This window comes from Eurosta solidaginis, chromosome 4 (assembly GCF_040869045.1).
Source record: "Eurosta solidaginis isolate ZX-2024a chromosome 4, ASM4086904v1, whole genome shotgun sequence".
NCBI classification, from domain to species: domain Eukaryota; kingdom Metazoa; phylum Arthropoda; class Insecta; order Diptera; family Tephritidae; genus Eurosta; species Eurosta solidaginis.
The window spans coordinates 101,043,154-101,060,406 of record NC_090322.1 but is presented as its reverse complement, the minus strand read 5'-3'; the positions used below and the strand labels follow the sequence as shown (position 1 = coordinate 101,060,406).

At 41.1% G+C, this 17,253-nt stretch overlaps 1 protein-coding gene and 1 pseudogene across 1 annotated transcript in view; one reads left to right on the top strand and one right to left on the bottom strand.

Moving 5' to 3' along the window:
- The window catches only part of LOC137250075 (WSCD family member CG9164), a 662,201-nt gene that overhangs the window by 69,085 nt on the left and 575,863 nt on the right, over positions 1–17,253 (bottom strand). The window contains 2 exon segments of the mRNA XM_067782327.1: positions 1,794–1,903; positions 1,906–1,962. Of these exon segments, the coding sequence (XP_067638428.1) occupies positions 1,794–1,903; positions 1,906–1,962 (167 nt within the window).
- On the top strand, positions 2,258–10,169 carry LOC137247689 (phosphatidate cytidylyltransferase, photoreceptor-specific-like; annotated as a pseudogene).

Sequence of the window (17,253 nt, the reverse complement as noted above, 5' to 3'; positions counted from 1 at the left end):
TTCATTTTTTTTTTATAAAGTTCCGGAACACACCTAATATGTCGTTTCATTTATGCAATATGAGAGCCACTGATGACCTGATACGAAACTTTTATTCTCTCTCAATTCGTTTCCAGAATGGGGCTCGAAGTCAGCTGTCTGTTCATTCAATTGTAAACCTTGCAAAACATAAAAAAATTCTTCATATCACCAACCAACTTCATTTTTTTTTATAAAAGTTCCGAAACACACCTAATATGTCGTTTCATTTATGCAATATCAGAGCCACTGATGACCTGATACGAAACTTTTATTCTCTCTCATTCGTTTCCAGGGAATGGGGCTCGAAATCAGCTGTCTGTTCATTCAATTGTAAACAAAAGTTCATTCGTTGTAAACAAAAGTTCATTCGTTTCCAAGAATGGGGTCTGAAGTCAAATTATTCATCTCTTTTTTTCCTTTTTTGATTGCTGCAATAGATATAGATTCAAAATAACTCCACTTAGTTAAAGCCACAAGTGAAACTCTCTTATCAGAAAGAACTAGCTTCTACCTTTGAGCTGTATAAAATCATTTCTTTGATTGTTTTTTGTTCGAATTCTTTCAATTAGTTGAGCTAATTTGAGTGCTTAAAAGATAAATTCGATACGTTTATTTGTAATTATGTCAAAATTGTGTTCTGAGCTGTATAAAATCATTTCTTGATTGTTTTTTGTTCGAATTCTTTCAATTAGTTGAGCTAATTTGAGTGCTTAAAGATAAATTCGATACGTTTATTTGTAATTATGTCAAAATTGTGTTCTGAAGTTAATCATTAATTTATATTACTGACTTCCATGGCAAAAATTGATTTTGAGCTTTCGGCCATGATTGCCCACCCCCTCATCTGGAGACCTGTATCCACCCCTGTGTCATATATGCACTAGGAATGTAGGTACTTTTTATTTTGTAAGTATTAGTGTAAATACGTATGTGTAATGTAAGAAATTTTGTATAAAAGAGAAAGCATTTTCAAATAAAGAATCAATAATTGTCAAGACGCTAAGCCTAACAGCGCGTTCAAATTATTTAATATTTCAGTACAAATGTATGAATCTCAAGGCACGCTACACGATTTACTACAATAAAGTGTTTATTCAAGTTAGGAAATGAAAAGCATTCAATTGAAGTGAGAGCTCAGAAATTGCAATAAAGGGTAACTCAAAACGTTAAAGGTAATTAGCGCGTAAATATCTGCTTGGAGGAAAAAATTCCGATAAAACATTATAATAAAATTTAAATTATCTGAAAATTGCTGGCAGGATCTGTGTCCATTGATTTTAATATAATAACGGACGTTTCCTCACGTGAACTTTAAAATTTATCTGTCCTATAATCATGAATTTCGTTGAGCTACTCATATTTGCGGAAGCTATATTGCTATAGTTTGAGCGTAGATCAGTAGACATTTTTTAAAATGAAAATATGTTTTTCCTTTGATTTTTCTTTATGATTTCATCATTTTACATTGATATGCCATGATTTTATTATATTATGGGATTTCTAGTTATACCATTGGATTTCTTTCCAATCATTAAAGAAAAATAATCAGCACCTCATTGGATCAGACATTTTGAATCAATGATATCAGATTTAAAATCAAAAACCTATAAACCCTCGAATACAGAGTTTCAAGAGAATCTAATCACTTTTAAAAATATTGACCGTCTATAGGAATGAATTCGATTGAAAATAAGCGTTTGCGAATTTGCAAAAAAAAACCTTTTGAACCACTCTATGTATATGTATGAAATATTTTTTATAAAGAAAATTACCTCGTTAATAGGAAATTCTAGAAAGTTAAGCACGCCTCTTAAAGTTGTTTCCAAATCATTGACCAAATCATCGTAAAACAGAACTTTTACATTGCCAGAAAAATCTCTTCCCAGCTAAAATTAGTAGCCTCCCATAATTTCAAGCTCTTTAGAACAAACTGCTGCCAATCTAAAAATCAAAAATATTAGAAAAAGTGGTGAAGATAAATTCTGTTAATAAACATTTTTAAAGAATATACCTATTTATTATAACTTATAATAATCAAGAACTTCTGTAGAAACGTTGTTGTTGGTTAAAAGTGCTCTGCCTCATTCAACCACTAACATTTGTCATCAAAGCCCTCCAAGGAAACTAGCAGATTCTGCACGATGGACCATAGGAAGGTTTGTCATGTGAGGACACTTCGCATGCAGGAGATACATTGCGTTTGTTCGGGCTGATTCTGGACAAGTAAGAGTTTAAAATGTTACAGTATCCTGAACGAAGTTGGGCCAGAGTGACTCGTGTTTCCCTTATTAATGTGCCTTCTTCTTCTTCAAGAGTAAGATATTTTCTGTTCAGAAATTCCTTGTGCTTTTAATGTTGAGCTCTTTGGCCTCGCTATGTAGGTGATGTTCAGGGGACCTGAGGATACATCTCATGGTAGTTCTGAGTGATGCCTTTTTACAGGCCGCAGCCTTTTCCAGTATGTGTTTATAAGACCTGGAGACGCGAGCACATGAACGGCCGACCAATTGCTTTATACGTGGTTAGAAACAATTCTTATCTTTTCCCCAAGTGCTGCCGGCAAGCGACTTGACTTGCGAAATTTTCCTTTAGATACAATTTCCGTGGCATGCGCATTGAAGGTGAGAGTATTTTTGTACTTACCCCTGGAACTGGATAGAAATGATAGTAACTCCTTCTGGTAGAAAAGGAGCCTTGATATGTAGAAATTAAATAAAAGCGGGGATATGACACCACCCTGTGGTGCCCAATGTTTAATTTTCTTCGGCTTTGAGGTTTCGTTTCTAAATTCAACCGACGCTTGCCGGACATTCAGATAATTAGCGGTCCATCTTTTAAAACAAGAGGGAAGGGATAAACCTTCTATGTCTTGGAGTAGCGTGCTGTGGTTGACTGTGTCAAAAGCTTTCATTTTTTTAGACACGTCGACTGACCCGTCGTACCGATGGTCGAAAATTGAAGCCGCAGTAGAAGTAACATCAAAAGTACATTAGGGAAGCTATCTGAAATTGAGTTGCCCAACCTCCTGGAATTTTGGCTAGGTTTGATTGTTTAATTTACTCTCTTCATCGTTCTTGGCAGAAAAAATTGGCAGATAAAAATTTGGATAGCCTAATTGAGCCCTTGATTTTGAAAGTGGTATAAGTCAAACATTTTAAAAATCTAGTTTATCAGCTATTTCATATCAAATCCTAATAAAATAACATAATCTGAAGAGATTAGGAGTATGCCATGAAAATTAACTCGATAAAATGTGTTTATTTTTTGGTGGGTAAACATAATACAGTTACTGTTTTTTTTGATATAAGTCAATGGTATAAGTCAATCTGTTCACAAAGTTTGCAAAAAAATAGTAATTTTATCATGTCTTCATATAGTGCTTCAGGTATGATCACGTAATCCTTTTAATGTAAAACGCACTAGATATTTATAGTTAATTGTATACATTATACGGCGAAGAAGTCTAAGTAATGCTCCCAAGAATTTGAATCGAATAAAACTTATATCGTCTTCAGATGAGTCAGTTCATACTTTAAAAGTGAATTCGGAAACCTTACAAATGGAAGAAAGCAACATGAAAGAGGACACGAAATCAACGTATCTATGCACAAAATATAAGAAAAATGAAGGGAAATAGTTGATAGCAATATGAGACAAAAGAGCGGTTTCTTTTCTGAAATAAATTGTTGCCTAAGTAAATGGTAAAGCCTTAATAGAGTTACTCCTACCCCCAGAAAATTTTCAACATTTATAGTGCATGCAAAGAACATAAATAGCTACCGCGTGTATTAGCTGATTTTCACAAACGCGCTGTCAGTGATAATACAAATTCATTAGCAATTATTTCCTTCTTATGTTGGTTGGGCCAATTTATAAATGTTTGGTTTGCTAAAATGAGCATTTGTGGCCATAAATTAAAACAGGGTATATTTGTGGTTCCCGACGCGTTTCGTCGTTTACCTTACGCCTTTCTTCTTTGGGGATCTATTTAATGTTAAGTATATAAAATTAAATACATAAAACATTATACATTAGGATATCTAACAATAAAAATGAAACTGACACATCATTTAACACTTATTTTGCTACTTACATTAATATTAACATTAATACTTATTTGGTTCAAGTACTAATACAATTTGTTGCACAACATTATTCACCCATTAAATGACATTTGTTTATTTTTTTAATATTCTCTTGCATCTCTGTACAACAGCTGAGTAGACGCTGTTTATATTGTTGTTGTTGTTGTAGCAGTGCTTCGCCCCACCCACCAGCCGCGACCGAACACAAATTGTCATCGATGTCCTCTAACGGGAGTCCAAGGAAACTTGCTGTTTCAACAGGGGTAGACCATAATGAAAGGGGTGTTAGGGGCGTTGGTTCCACATTACAATTAAAGAGATGGTTGGTGTCATGTGGGGACACATTGCAAGCGGGGCATACATTTTGTATGTCGAGGTTGATTCTGGATAGGTAAGAGTTTAACCTGTTACAATATCCAGAACGAAGTTGAGCAAGAGTGACACGCGTTTCCCTGGGGAGTATGCATTCTTCTTCCACAAGTTTTGGGTACTTTTCTTTGAGTACTGGATTCACCGGGCAATTCCTGACATAAAGGTCCGACGCCTGTTTGTGGAGTTCACCAAGGACCTGCTTGTGTTTTTTCCTTCATACGGCTGGGTTCTCAGGTGCCGTATTTCCTCAAAATGCTTACGGAGATGACTCCTTAAGCCCCTCAGGGGTGTTGGCTCATCAATCAGATGTCTGTTTGGATGCCTAAGTTTCTGTGTATTCAACAGGAACTATTTGGTTAGAGTATTCTCGCCTCATTATGTAGATGGTGCTCTGAGGACATAAGAACACAGCCCGTGGCGATTCTGAGAGCAGTATTTTGGCAGGCCTGTAGCTTCTTCCAGTGGGTCATTTTTAGGCTTGGCCACCATATGGGTGACGCGTAGCACGTGCTGGCCAATTGCTTTGTATGTAGTAATGAGCGTTTCTTTATCTTTTCCCCAGGTACTGCCAGCACGTTTAAAGAAAGACTCCATTTATTTCGAACAAACGTACTATTTAAGTGCACAAACTTAAATAAAATAAAAAGTGAAAAAAATAAATAACTCCTAAGGCATACTAGATCGGGTGGGTCCCCGAAAGTACCCACCCGAAGATCGTACTTTGCGCGAGCAGCGCTCCGAACGATGGTTGTAAAACTCCCGGTGTTATCACCTCGGCATAGACATCGGCGCCGAGAACAAGACGGATAGGTCTAGAAGCATAAAAGTGTGGATCAGCCAGGCGGACACGCTCGTAGGGAGTCGCAATGCTGGCGTCGACACTAAGTGAAGGGCTGACACGCTGAAAGTCGCGTATGCATACCGCATGGGTCGTCACCGTCCGGCTGTTTCCATGTTTCCCGCGGAGTCGCACAAAATAGCCGACCTCTCCGGCAGCGTGGGTGGTCGGAAGCGCTAAATCTTGCGCCAGCCTGCGGTCGATCGTTGTGCGGGGGGAACATGCGTCAATAAGTGCTCGAATGAGATGCAATCGCCCCCCGGCTTCCACCTTCACGATCGCAGTCTGCGCAAGACTTGCCATCGGTCGCAGAGTTGGGCCCAAGGTAGTATTAATTATCGGAATACCGTTACGAAATGCCGAATAGATAGGTAGCTGGCGCGGCCGTGGGGCCAGTATACGCTCGTGGTTGCCGTCGTTGTGGGAGGAGTCCGTCGTGCGGTGCAGCTGGCGTGGCCGGGTAGCCAGTCTGCGATCATGGCGGAATGGATGTTTCTGACGTTTATTTGAGTAGCGGAAAGGCCGTGATTCCACGCCCCTCTGGTTTCGTTTCTCATGGGCTAACAGGGGTCGGAACGGCCGTGGGTCCGATCCCCCGATGTACGGTTGTGGCGACTTTGTGGTTGCTTCCGCCTGGTGATTTTCTGGTGCGTCGCGATAAAAAGCTGACTCTGAAGCGTGAATCGATAGCACTTCATCCGTCTCTTCTCCTGCGTGGTGGGACCTACTCTCTCTGGATGCCCGTAGCATTTCGCGCTCTTCCTCTTCCACTTGCTGTGCCCAACTTTTATAGAGCTCTGGTTGTCGTGGAAGATCTTCCATAGGTAAATGTAGTGTGGTGTGGTGTGGTCGACCACATTGTCGACACCTGCCGTCGCTGGAACAATTTTTAGCGCGATGTACCATCGATAAACAATTTTGGCAGTAGTTAAGGCGGATGATCTCGCGCAACCGCTGCAGAGGGGTCTTCGCCCGGTAGACAGTACATGAGCGAATGGGATGTTGAGCGTCACATAGAGGGCACGGCTTGGGGTAGCGACCGGCCTGGCGTTCGGTTCTTTTGCGCAACGATGCGTAGCGAGTCATTCTATGCAGTGTGAAAGAAAACAAAAGGAAACTCGTTTACTTATAATGACTGTGTCACGCGTTCGGTGGCGAGTAGGCCCGAATTTGATTATCGAGATTAAGAAATTTTATTAGCGCGTGTGTAGGGGGAAAATCATCTGTTGCTGCAAAAAAAAATATTTGGCGCACATTATGTGCATGGCCTCTTTCCCTGCACGTTACGTGCCTGGGTATTTAGTGCCTTATTTTGTTTATTTTGTGTCACCCGGTAGCGTTTTAGTTAGCCACGGGCACACTAGTGCTGCAGAAAAATTAGCATTTACACACACACACGCATTTGCACATTCTGGTGCCAAACCGGGTAGAAAGTGTATAGCGTGGGTTCTTCTGAGTCGCTGTTATTTGTGTTGTTGGTGCTAAAAACAAACAACTTCCCTGCCCGCCACAAAAAAAAAAATGTTTGGACAGCAAAATTGTGTGCTATGTAAAGAAAGAAAAAAAATGTTCGTTTTGGAAGGGGGAAAAGATTTATAAAATGTATAATTTTTTTTATTTGTTTGTATTCCCTTCGCTTATTTGTTCAATCGTTCCCCAAGTAGGCTTGGAGTCCTGTTTAATTGACGGCCTTTAGCAAATGATACGGTTCCCGAAGGATATTTGGCTCCGATACCGAGTTGTGAGAAACGGGTTTTTGGGTACCCGTTTGCCTCGTTTTATGCATCCCTAATATAATGTACATTTAAACTCGACATATATATGTACATGCGTTGGTATAAGTATATGGACAGTCAGTGCACGGACTTTACCGCATTGGTAGATTGACCAACCTTTTTGACCCATTTTTCATACCTGCTACTCCACCCCCAAACCCAAAAAATCTAACACCATTTCAATATCTTCGCATTAAAACCAAATATTGTAATAATTTGGTATTGAATTGTCGCGCCCACCCAAAATAACATTAAGGGGTGATGCTGACCAAACCAATCACATTTTGAAACATTTGTAAACAGACTGCAAAGACAAGAAATAAAGTTGCTTATCATCAGTTTGAGTGCACAATTCTGAACGAAAAATAAAGTTTAAAGTAAGAGAACATGTCAGTGGTTTTATGGCAGTATTTTTGGCACATTGGAAAAACCTACCACTACCAACCTTTTCATTATTTAGAGTCCGCGCACTGGTATAAGCATACCAACGGCAACGGCAAAAACAAAACAATACTCGCGAACATTGATACATACCTATGTACATATATAACGTAAATTCCACAGAATTGAAGCAAACGGTAGATTGCTTCATTCTTTTCATTTTTTACGCTGGTTGGAGTACGATGTTCGGTGGTCATTGTGGACATGGTAAGTGAATTTTAATTGCATTTGATAATTTAATTTTATAATTAAATTTACATTATGTTATTTATTTTATTTTTCAGGTGGATATGGGCCCGGACACCGTGGATTGCACACAGAAAACATCTTTCTTCCAAGCTTTATCTATTCCCACAAAGATTTCGAAGGGTACTATTGAAATCATCAACGATGTACCTATTTTGAAACCTGGTGAAAAGGTCGGTGCTCATGTGTGAGCTCATTTTTACACCTCAATTTCAGTGAATTACAAATTTGAATATATTTTCTGTCTACATAGAATCGCACATTGCTTGCCTGTCAATTTGTGCTGGACGTAGGGTGATTCAAGCAAACACAATAAACTTTATACATCATATAATTCTTGATGAGTACACTATCTCTTCACATTCGTAAATTGTGAAGATAACAGTTTTCCCTTGTGCGGCTTACAATTCACACGAAAATAAAACTTCCATTATGCTTCGCCTTGCTATTATCGGAGGTACCGGCATGACCGGTCAATGTGTTGTTGATTATGCTTTGGAAAAAGGGTTAAAAGTTCGCCTTTTGCACCGCAGTGAATCGACATTACCCGATCGTTTTAAGGATTTAGATTCATTAGTATTCCAAACCTTATGCACAATAATAAATTACTGGTGTTTCCGAAGCAACATTCCTGAACATGTTAAAAAGCTCGCCGTTTTCATATGGTTTCGTAATGAAGCATCTTAATTGGGATACAAAAATACAAAATAACAATAGAAAATTATAAATTCACTGAAAACCGATTAGTGTAAACTGTAAAAATTAATTTAATTGAACTGATTTGATTAGTTCATTGCTGTTGAGACCAAACTTATTCTGATATTCGTCGTAGGAAAGGCGAGACGGATGCCAGCGATGATGCTGGAGAAACATCTAGGGAGGGTGACAAACATAATTCTGCAGCAGATTCATCATGAAAAAGTTGTAGGTGAGCTATCAAAAACGAGTCCTTAAGGAATGGACAAAATTCCTGAAATTTTGGATTCAGCGTTGAAAGGTCTTCCAGACAGGTGGAAGAACTACGTTATACGTGGCATATTTACATGGATTATGATATGCGGCTTTGCACTTATAATATACGGAGGTCCGTTAGCACTTATGATAACGACGCTCCTTGTACAAGTTAAATGTTACCAAGATGTGATTTCCATTGGCTATCAAATTTATCGCATACATGGTCTACCATGGTTCCGCAGTTTTGTCCTGGTATGTTCTTCTAACGTTCAACTCTTCTTCTATGGTGAAAGCTTAGTAGTTCTTCTATGGTGAAAGCTTGGTAACTTATCATTGCTTCCTGTCCTTTGCGTTATATTGCATTGGGTTTGTTTGGTTTGTGCTGAGTCTGGTGAAAAAGTATTATATGAATCAGTTCAGTTTGTTCGCTTGGACTCATGTCTCGTTGCTGATCGTGGTTACACAGGGTTATTTAATAATACAAACTATTTTTGAAGGACTTATTTGGTTTATATTTCCGGTGTAATTAAACTAAGACCAAAGAAAACATGGGAAGGTTTTATTGGTGGTGGTTTTGCTGCAGTAATTTTTCTGAATTATCTTTTCCTAATTCCTTTGCCATTGTCAATACTTTGTATGTCCAATATTATTCGGAGGAATTGGGACGCATGAAAATGGTTTGTCAGCCAAGTTATTTATTCACAAAATTACAGCTAAGGTATGTTTGGTATGGGTAAATCTATAAATATATCCATTTGTGTGGCACTCAGTTGCATTGAGCTTATTCAGTTCAATTATTGGACCATTTGGTGGTTTCTTAGCCTCAGGATTCGAACGTGATTTCAAAATAAAGGACCTTGATGACATGGATATGGTGGAATAATGGATGGCTTCGACTGTCAATTTTGGGATGGCAACTTTTGTGAATGTCTACATTTTTAGCTTTATTAGACCTCCTGCACCATCGAAGATATTAACACAGATTTACAATTGGAAACCGGAGCCACAACTACAAATTTACAAATCACTCAAAGAAGATCTTGGAGACTTAAAAACCAACTACAAGAACAAAAAGAACCCCAAGCACTGTCACCTCAATGCAACAGCAGCAGCAGCAACCACTTTGATATTTTTCATTCAATGCAGCAACATCATTTGCTTTGGTGTATGTATATGTAGGCTACCGTCTGTATAGTAAGCTGGTGCTGTATGACGATGAAAATGTGGAGGTACGCCGTGATATCGTGTGGCAGACGCGGATTAGGGAGTTGTACTAATACGCCATGTGTGGAGATTTCATCTTTTGCTAACCCCAATAGCAGATATTGCGCTTCAGGTCCAGCTAGAATTGCTTTCATCTGCAAGTTTGCTAACAAAAAATTTTGTCTATCTGATAAAATCCGCAATATTTTCATTGCAATATTGAATTTGTGTTTGCTGCTGATTGCATATACTAATCATGCCATGCCTGTTTTGTATACCAATTTGCCCGTTTTCATTGCTTGCGCCGCGCAACAAAATAATGTTGTTGGCTGACTGTTGCGTTGGAGATTGGGTTTTCGCCAAAAAAAAAACATCATATGATGATATCACATCAGCACATGATTCCAAACACATCATGTGATAATATCACAGATGATTGTAGTTTTGGTGCTTGTGATATACATGAAACGAGTAGTGAAAGTAGTAAAATTAAAATCTGACTAATAAAATAGACACATCATCCATAAACGAAGCCAACAAAAAACAATCATATACCCCTAACGTCCCCCACATCGACAGGTAATACATTAGCCGGCGGAGCAGCATCACCAGCAGGTGGAGGAAATACATCAACAAGCTGGGCGCAGTCGTCATTCAAATCGTCTCGCTGGTAAGCAACGCGCAGTGCGTGTACGCAACGAATCATGTCCAATAAGTGCGCACTATGATATAATATGCAAGGAGAAAGATGCAGTTATTGTTACGAATGCAGCCAGTGACGAAAATGCATTGTAAGCCGCATCGAATGATATCGAAAATTATAGCGTTGGCGCTAATACAAATGTCGACCAGAACGACGGGATACTTTTGATGGCGGGTCAGTGGGTCTAGATGAGATCGAACCACGACTCTACTTAAGTAAGCTTGCCTAGTAATTAATATATGGATATAATAGTAAATTGCTTCCGCTTTCCTTTAGGTACTCTCACTTCAGCGACACGTATGGAAACATTGAAAAAGGAGAATATGGCGCATATATTGACGTTGGACTCAGTTCCGCGGCCACAACATAAAGCAAGGGCAAGCTTCCTTACACCCAAATATGTGCACGGTAAGTTGGATGTATACTTCTTTGGCAGTTTGCAAAAATCTTCGTTAATTGGAATTTGGTGACTTAATAACACCCAATGCTCAAGGACTAAAAACCCAAGATTCTCATTTTTTTTAAAGAATTTTGCATTATTTTAGATTTACCTCTATATATAGAGTATATTAAAGCTTCTATTCGAATTTAAGAGCCATCTGCAAAATTTTGCTTAAATTTATTCAATGCTGCATGCGGTTTTATATCCTTATTCCTTGCACTAAAAATTAATGAGTTATGAAGCTGAAGGCTTAACGTTTTAAGAATATTTGAAAGTTTTGGGAGTTTTCATCGCATTCTTACAAATTCGGGTTGAGTTAATTGAAGTTTGTAAAACTCTAACTCATTTAAAAATGGTAATGTCTGGGGCAGATGGGTTTTCTCGTCTGCGGTAGGCTTTTCTGGTGTCCTCGCTCTGGGTGAGCGAGTGAATTTGGGTTTGTAAGATTAAGAATAAAATGGGCTGAGTCCCTTTCGGTTTTATGTGGCAGATATCGGATCTGCGTTAGGTTGTTGGTTGGCCTCGTTTCGGGTGAACGAGAGCTGGGTTTTGGTGGGTTATCGATAGGGAGGTGGAGTTCGGAAAGGAGGGAGAGGAACGGAGGGATTGTTACGAGGAGCTCTTGGCCTCCTCGCAATCCATTTCCGTTGGAATAAGGATCAGTTTGACCAAAGGTCGTCTGACTTGACCCTTCTCTGTTATGAGGTCGACTACGCGACCTCGGTTATCTTCGCAGGGATGTACGTTGACGACTCGCCCTAACCTCCATTCGTTGCGAGATAAGTTGTCCTCTTTGAGGACGGCGAGATCTCCCACTTGTATGTTTTGTTTGGAATGCTTCCACTTCACTCGTTTCTGAAGTTCGGATAGATATTCCGCCTTCCATCGTTTGCAGAAAGCATGATGGAGGGCTTTGAGTTTCTGCCACCGATTGATCCTCGAGGCAGAGCTCTCACTAACATCTGGTTCTGGCGGAGCCAGTAGGTGGCTGCCCGTTAAGAAATGTCCTGGGGTTAGTGGTTCCAGATCCGTTGGGTCATTCGACCCTGGACTAAGTGGGCGCGAGTTGAGGCACGCCTCAATCCTGCACAAAAGGGTTTGGAAATCCTCCATGGTGTACTTATGGGGAGACGCGATCTTTTTGAAGTGGCTTTTAAAGCTCTTCACTCCCGCCTCCCACAAGCCGCCCATATGTGGAGCAGCGGCGGGAATAAAATGCCAGCTTAATGCCTGATGGCTGTACTTTGAGACTGTGTTGTCTCGGCTTTCTGCCAGGAAGGCTTTAAATTCGGATCGTAAAGACCTTGACGCTCCGACAAAGTTTGTGCCATTGTCGGAGTAGATGTTTTTCGGACATCCTCTTCTCGCGATAAAACGCGCAAAGGCTGCGAGAAAGCCTGGGGTACTAAGGTCACTAGTCGCTTCTAAGTGGAAGGCCTTAGTGGAGAAACAGACAAAAAGGCATACGTAGCCTTTTGACAGTCGACATCCCCTACCGCGGTAGATTTTGATGTCGAAAGGCCCCGCAAAATCTACCCCGGTATTGGTGAACGCGCGGGTAAAAGTAGTCCGTTCGCAGGGAAGGGTACCCATAAGTTGGGACTGTGCCTGCTTTCGGTGATTAATGCAGGTTTTGCAATTGTGGATTACGGCTCTGATCATGGTCTTGACATTCGGTATCCAGTATTGGGTTCGGATGAGACGGAGCATGAGCTGGTTCTCGCCATGAAGGGAGTCATGATGAGCCATAATAACTGTAAGGCGAGACAGCCTACAATTGTAAGGCAAGATGATCGGATGACGCTCGTTGTATGACATGTCTTTTGACGCCCCTAGACGCCCCCCTGTTCTAATAATATCATCTTTGTCGATATATGGGTTGAGTGACAGTATTTCACTCTTTCGATCGATAGGTTCCCTATTTTTTAATTTTAAATATTCTGTACCGTAAAATTGTTTCTGGCAGAATCGTATTAATGCTTGGGTGGTTGCCTTAATCTCATCGCCTAAGATTATGCACGACTTTTCTTGGAACACTGCTTTAGTTTTAGGATGCGTTCTTTTATAGAATCTCCTAACATATGATAGAACCTTCAAAGCCCTGGGCAGATTTGAAAATCGGTCGAGAATATCTATTTGATCTACCCTTATTGTGGCATATGTTTGTGCCTTCTTCTCCTCAACGGACGTTTTGTATTCGGTCTCTTGTGCTGGCCAGTGGGAATTGTCTTCTTGCAGCCAAGAAGGTCCCTGCCACCACAACGAATTGTTGACCAACTCTGATGCCAGTAGTCCTCTGCTTCCTAGATCCGCTGGATTAGATTCCGAGTCCACGAGAAGCCAGTCCTTGCTACCGACCATATCGATGATCTTAGTGATGCGGTGTGCGACGAAGGTTGACCAGGAGCAGGGCGGCTTTCTTATCCATGCGAGTACGATGGTTGAATCCGTCCAGAGGTGAACTTTTGCTGGTCCTAAATGAATGTTTCGGAATATTGATTCCATGATTTCTGCAAGCAGCACGGCGCCGCAGAGTTCTAAACGTGGTAGCGAGATGGTTTTCACTGGAGCTACTCTGGTTTTTGCTAAAAGTAAGTGTATGAAAACCTGATCGTCTCTTTTTACGCGCATGTATATCGCTGCCGAATATGCTTTCTCGGAAGCGTCACAGAAGCCGTGGATTTCTATGTCGTCTTCCGGTGAAAAATTTACTCACCGCGGTATCCTAATGTTATCTATTTCGCTATAGTGAAGGGTGAAATTTTCCCACCGTTCTAAGGTAGTTGGGGAGACAGGCTCGTCCCACCCGGTGCCCTCTAACCAGATATTCTGCATTAGTATTTTTGCCACCATGACCATTGGCGCGAGCCAGCCTAAAGGGTCGAAAAGTTTGGCTATAGCGGATAGGATTGCGCGTTTGGTGATGTTCTCGCCATTCTCTAAAACTCCTGCGGTGAAGTAAAACTTGTCTGAATGCGCGTTCCATCGTATTCCGAGTGCCTTCACCGAGCTAGCCTCTTCAAACGCTAGGAAGTCCTCGCTGAGCAGATCCGTTTTGGGGATGTTCTGAAGGATTTCCTCATAATTTGATGTCCACTTGCGCAATGGAAAGCCAGCTGAGTGTAATGCTTCGCGAATCTCGTTTCTTGCTCTGATAGTTGACGCTATTGTATGTCCTCCAGATAAAACGTCGTGGACATACATACTTTCGCGTAATATACCCGATGCTATTGGGTGGGTATTTTCTACGTCATCAGCCAATTGTAGAAGTGACCGTATCGCGAGGTAGGGGCGCAGTTTAAACCAAAGGTGACAGTCTTTAGTTCGTAAAGACTGATGGGTTCGTTTGGGGATGTTCGATGGACAATTCTTTGAAATTTGGCGTGATTATCGGTCACCCAAATCTGCCTATACATCTTCTCTATGTCGCTATTAAAGACAAAGCGGTACAGTCTCTGTTAAATGTTTATTAGAAAAGCGGTATAAGATTTATTTCTGTATCAAGTGAATTTTTACAATAGACTGACTTGAGAGACAACAGTTATCTGAAATAATAAAAAACATGTTTTTCGCCTGCTGCCGCTTATGTTCCTTTTGTTACGGTTGTTGGCTTTACATATGCACATAGAGAGCGGAGATCGACCAATCAAAGGCTGCGAACACATCAAAAGCTCTTGTTAACGAAAGTAAGATGCACAAAGCATAGCTACCGATGAAAGGTGCACTCTCAGCATATATTCATGCGTTTTTATTAGGGCTGCTGTGCTGCCTGATTGTATTGATCTTTAACATTCCGCCCATCTCGTCCATCCAGTGCGACGAAATTTTTCAGTGACAACCGCCCACCATGCGAATCAATATCAGGGTCGGTCGGTAAGGGGACTAGCTTAGAGATGGCGCGCTTAAATGTTGACGCGCCAGTGCGTATAGTTGCCACCCTCACAATACCATCGCTACCTGGGTGTATCTCTACAACTCGACCAAGGGGCCATTGCAACGGAGGAGAGCGTTCATCTCTAAGCAACACTAAATCGCCGATCTTAAGGTTCTGACACGTCTGCTTCCATTTGTATCTGACTTGCAACGCCGGAAGATACTCACGGCTCCAGCGTTTCCAGACATCTTGTTGAATCTGCTGTAACAATTTCCATCGTTTCAGCCTATTTGTGCTTAGTTCAAGGAGGTTGGGCTCAGGGATAGCGACCAACGGCCCGCCCACCAAAAAGTGGCCGGGAGTAAGCGCTGTTAAATCACTGGGTTCATCCGTCACAGCACATAATGGCCTTGAGTTTAGTGCTGCCTCTACTTGTTTGAGTACAGTAAAGAACTCTTCGAAAGTTAGTGTTGCTCGGCCTATGACGCGTTTTAAATGATGCTTTGCTCCTTTGATTCCAGCTTCCCATAGACCGCCGAAATTCGGGGAGCCTGGTGATATAAAGTGCCACGAAATGCCTTTGACTGCCAAAAACCGAGCTGCAGCTTCAAATTGTTCTTTACAGGCCGCAAGGTCAGCCTTCAGTTCTGCATTCGCACCAACAAATGTAGTTGCGCAGTCGCTGAATATGTGAGAAACAGACCCTCTCTGCGAGATAAACCGTCGTAGAGCAGCTAAAAAGGCATCGGTGCTTAAATCGCTAACAAGCTCCAAATGAACGGCGCGAGTAACAAAACATACAAACAGTGCGATATACCCTTTGTAACTGTGATGGCCTCTACCCTTTGTAGTGCGAATATAATACGGTCCACCATAGTCGATACCGCAATAATCAAATACTTTAGCTGGATTGCAGCGATGTGAGGGGAGGTTTCCCATAAGTTGCGTGAGTGTTGTTGGGTTTTGCCTGACGCATTTTATACATCTATGAATGTACTGTTTGACGGCTGGTCGTGCTTTGATAATCCAATAGCGCTGTCTTAAAAAAGTAAGAGTTGCCTGTGTACCTCCGTGTAAGGTAGTTTCATGTGCATGTGCAATTAACAGATTGCTCAGTATTCCATCATGCGGTAAAATGACTGGAGAACGTTCATCTTCTGAGAGAAATCGCGCATTTTGTAATCGCCCATTTAACCGAATGATGCCATCTTTATCAAGAATTGGATTGAACTGAAGAAGCTTGCTTTTTGTATTGATCGGTCGGTTCATGCGAAAACAAGACAATTCGTTATTAAAATGTATACTCTGAACGTGCCTTAACCAGAATTTCAACGTTTCTGTCCGCTCTTCGGCAGAGCACCATGAAGTAGTTTCGTGTGGTTTCTCCCTTAAAACTGCGATGAATCGTCGAACAAAGGCGGTGACTGCTAGCAATTTGTTAAGATTTGAATACTTGGAGAGTAGTGCCGTTAAAAACGAGGCAGAGTCGCTTAATGGCGTGGTGACCAACGACGAAACAATTCCATCACTCTTAGCTGGTTCATGGTGAGTTTGTTTGGGCCATTGGTGAGGTGGCAACTGAAGCCATTTTGGTCCATCCCACCAAGTAGAGAGCTCCATTAATTGTGATGGCATGCAACCACGCGATGCTACGTCTGCAGGATTGCTTGCTGTTGGAACGTATTTCCAAGAGTCAATCGATGTGTAGGCTTGAATTTTGCTTATTCGGTTACTGACATATTGCTTATATTTTCCAGGATTTGATCGGATCCAACTGAGTACCGTTTTTGAATCAGACCAACAATACTTTTCAAGAGACGGTAGCTGAAGCGTTTCAGAAAGTTTGCTTGCAAGCTTGGCTGCCAAGAGAGCACCGTTTAATTCCAAACAAGGAATGGTAATTTTCTTTAGGGGAGCGACCTTTGTCTTTGCTGCTAAAATAGAAACTTGAACGTTGCTATGCGATGTGTTAATTCTGAGGTATGCTACCGCAGCATATGCAATGTTAGACGCGTCGGAAAATACGTGCAGTTGAAAACCTCCAGACTTGGGTTCTACACCAAGCCACCTGGGAATCCTTAGACGTTCAATTTCACCTAACTCTTTTCTAAATCGTTGCCATTCCAGCTGCAATGGGTCGGGGATGGGATCATCCCAGTCTAAACCTACTAGCCACAGCTTTTGACACATAGCTTTTCCAGTTACAGTTATTAAGAATTGGAGGGTCATAAATTTTTCCGATGTCTGATAGTTGCTGACGTTTGGTGATTTGTGTCGGTGAAGAAGTGAAGCTAACTTT